Source organism: Colobus angolensis, unplaced genomic scaffold (assembly GCF_000951035.1).
Source record: "Colobus angolensis palliatus isolate OR3802 unplaced genomic scaffold, Cang.pa_1.0 Scaffold21, whole genome shotgun sequence".
Taxonomy (NCBI): Eukaryota; Metazoa; Chordata; class Mammalia; order Primates; family Cercopithecidae; genus Colobus; species Colobus angolensis.
The window spans coordinates 2,535,716-2,538,454 of NW_012115266.1; the positions used below are offsets into that span (position 1 = coordinate 2,535,716).

The 2,739-nt window shown below is 59.5% G+C and overlaps 1 protein-coding gene across 1 annotated transcript in view; it reads left to right on the top strand.

Moving 5' to 3' along the window:
* PITPNM1 (phosphatidylinositol transfer protein, membrane-associated 1) overlaps window positions 1-2,739 on the top strand; it is a 15,107-nt gene that overhangs the window by 6,987 nt on the left and 5,381 nt on the right. The window contains exons 10-15 of the mRNA XM_011942352.1: window positions 736-797; window positions 891-1,141; window positions 1,419-1,608; window positions 1,717-1,824; window positions 2,051-2,208; window positions 2,294-2,499. Of these exons, the coding sequence (XP_011797742.1) occupies window positions 736-797; window positions 891-1,141; window positions 1,419-1,608; window positions 1,717-1,824; window positions 2,051-2,208; window positions 2,294-2,499 (975 nt within the window). The remainder of the gene's footprint in view (window positions 1-735; window positions 798-890; window positions 1,142-1,418; window positions 1,609-1,716; window positions 1,825-2,050; window positions 2,209-2,293; window positions 2,500-2,739) is intronic.

The window sequence follows — 2,739 nt, forward strand, 5'->3', positions numbered from 1 at the left end:
TGGATGGATGGATGGATGGATGGATGGATGGATGGATGGATGGATGGGTAGGTGGGTGGATGGATGGGTGGATGGATGGATGGAGAAATGGATGGATAAATGGATGAATGGGTGGTTGGGTGGTTGGGTGGGTGGGTGGATGGATGGGTGGATGGATAGATGGATGGATGGATGGATGGATGGGTAGATGGATGGATGGATGATTAGAATGTAGTCACGATTCAGACACAGCACAAAGAATGAAGGAATTAATTTGGATTCTCTGAATGCTTCACGTGAGAGGTGATGTCTATGCTGGCTTTGGAAGACTTGGGCCAGCACTGTCCAGCAGAACTTCTAGGTCCATGCTGCCCAAGGTGATAGCCACTAGCCACACTGGCTCCCAGGCACTGAAAATGGGGCTAGTGTGACTGAGGAACTGAAGATTTTATGTATTATATTTTAATTCATTTAAATTTAAATACCCACTTGTGGCTAATGGCTACCACATTGGACAGGGCAGGGTTAGAGAAGTTTGCCAGGCAAACAGGTGTTGTGTAGAGAGGCAGCCCTGACTGCAATAAGACCAGTAGGAGCAAAGGCCTGGAAATGCAAACTGACCTGGGAAAGTTGGTGGGAGGAGAAGTTTGGAGGAAGGTAGGGACTGGCAGATGCCAGAACTGGGTGCCTGAAGTGCCAGATGAGGGGATCCCAGTGGTCTTCTCCATCCCTCTCACTGGCTTCCTTGCCCTACAGAGCCTGGAGCTGAGGCAGCTAAAGGCATTGAGGATGGGGCCCAAGCACCCAGGGACTCAGAGGCAAGTATGGTCAGCCACCCCATGTCAAAGCTCCCCCTACTCACTGGCCTGGCCACTGCTGTGACACCCATTGCACCCCATTGTGCCCCCCAGGGCCCGGATGGTGCAGGGGAGCTGGGGACTGAGACATGCGCAGTCCACGCCCTCTTCCTCATCCTGCACAGCGGCAACATCCTGGACTCAGGCCCTGGAGACGCCAACTCCAAGCAGGCAGATGTGCAGACACTGAGCTCTGCCTTCGAGGCTGTCACCCGCATCCACTTCCCCGAGGCCTTGGGACATGTGGCGCTGCGACTGGTGCCCTGTCCACCCATCTGCGCTGCCGCCTACGCCCTTGTCTCCAAGTACTAGCCACGGGTGGAAGGGCAGGGAACTCCTAGGATCAGGGAGGCCTTGGGGCAGGGGGAGGGGGAAACGGGTCAGGAAGCCAGACACCTGGGTCAGTCCCTGGCATGGCTGGACCTGTTCCGGAGAATAGCTCCATGTCAGTTGCCTCTTGGGGCTAAAACTCCCCACAGAGGACCCACAGAGCCAGGGCTTGCCAGCAGGCCCAGGGGACTTGGATGGCAGGAGTGGGTCTGGAAGCCCTTCACCCACCCGCCACATTTCCTCCTCCTGCAGCCTGAGCCCCTACAGCCACGATGGTGACAGCCTGTCTCGCTCCCAAGACCACATTCCACTGGCTGCCCTGCCACTGCTGGCCACCTCATCTTCCCGCTACCAGGGCGCCGTGGCCACTGTCATTGCCCGCACCAACCAGGCCTACTCAGCCTTCCTGCGCTCACCTGAGGGCGCTGGCTTCTGTGGGCAGGTCAGCGGTTAGGGACAGTCCATCTGCTGCCCTCCACTGCAGCCCCCACTGTGGCCTGGCCTGGGTGAGGACAAGGCCTCTCCTGATGGTGCCCCTGCTCCCACCCAGGTCGTGCTGATTGGAGACGGCGTTGGTGGCATCCTGGGCTTTGATGCACTCTGCCACAGTGCTAATGCAGGCACCGGGAGTCGGGGCAGCAGCCGCCGTGGGAGCATGGTCAGTATAGCCAAACCCAGCCTCCTCAGGAGCAGGAAGGCCCTCTCTAGGTCTCTGCCCCTGGAATGCGACCTCTCTGCCAGCAGGCAGGCCCCCTGCTGCCCCACCAGTTCATGTCTTCTCTGGAATTCTGCTCTGCCCAACCCCCAAGCCTCACTCCTCGCTTCTAAGTAGAATTTGAATGGTCCCCAGGACTGAAGATGTTTCTGTCCCCTGTTCCATCCAGAACAATGAGCTGCTCTCTCCGGAGGTTGGCCCAGTGCGGGACCCCCTGGCAGATGGTGTGGAAGGCCTGGGTCGGGCCAGCCCAGAACCCTCAGCCTTGCCTGCCCAGCGCATCCCCAGTGACATGGCCAGTCCTGAGCCCGAGGGCTTTCAGAACAGGTGACATCCCTGCCCCATCACCCCTACCCTGGGTGCATGGTGGACTACAGAGGCAGCAACACTGAGCATCCCTCCTCCCCCACAGCCTTCAGGCAGCCCCTGCAACCACCTCCTCCGGGGAGCCCCGGCGGGCAAGCACAGCCTCCTGCCCACCCGCTGCCAGTTCCGAGGCACCTGACGGCCCCAGCAGCGCTGCCCGCCTTGACTTCAAGATTTCTGGCTTCTTCCTCTTCGGCTCCCCACTGGGCCTGGTGCTGGCTCTGCGCAAAACCGTGATGCCTGCCCTGGAGGGTGAGTCCTAGGGGCTGTGGGGGCGCCTCTAGTCTCTGTCTGCCCCTTCCTTCCCCACCTCCTCTGGCCTTCCCTCTCGCCCGAGGCACGGGCAACTTCCCCACTGTAGTCATTCAAAGGCCTGGCTACAGAAGGGGAACCTGGGGCCCAGAAAGAAGGGACTCGCCAAGGGTGAGTCTCCCAAAGCCACTGGGAGGAGCTTCACACCTGTGGGATGTTCTGCACTAGAAGAGGTCCAGC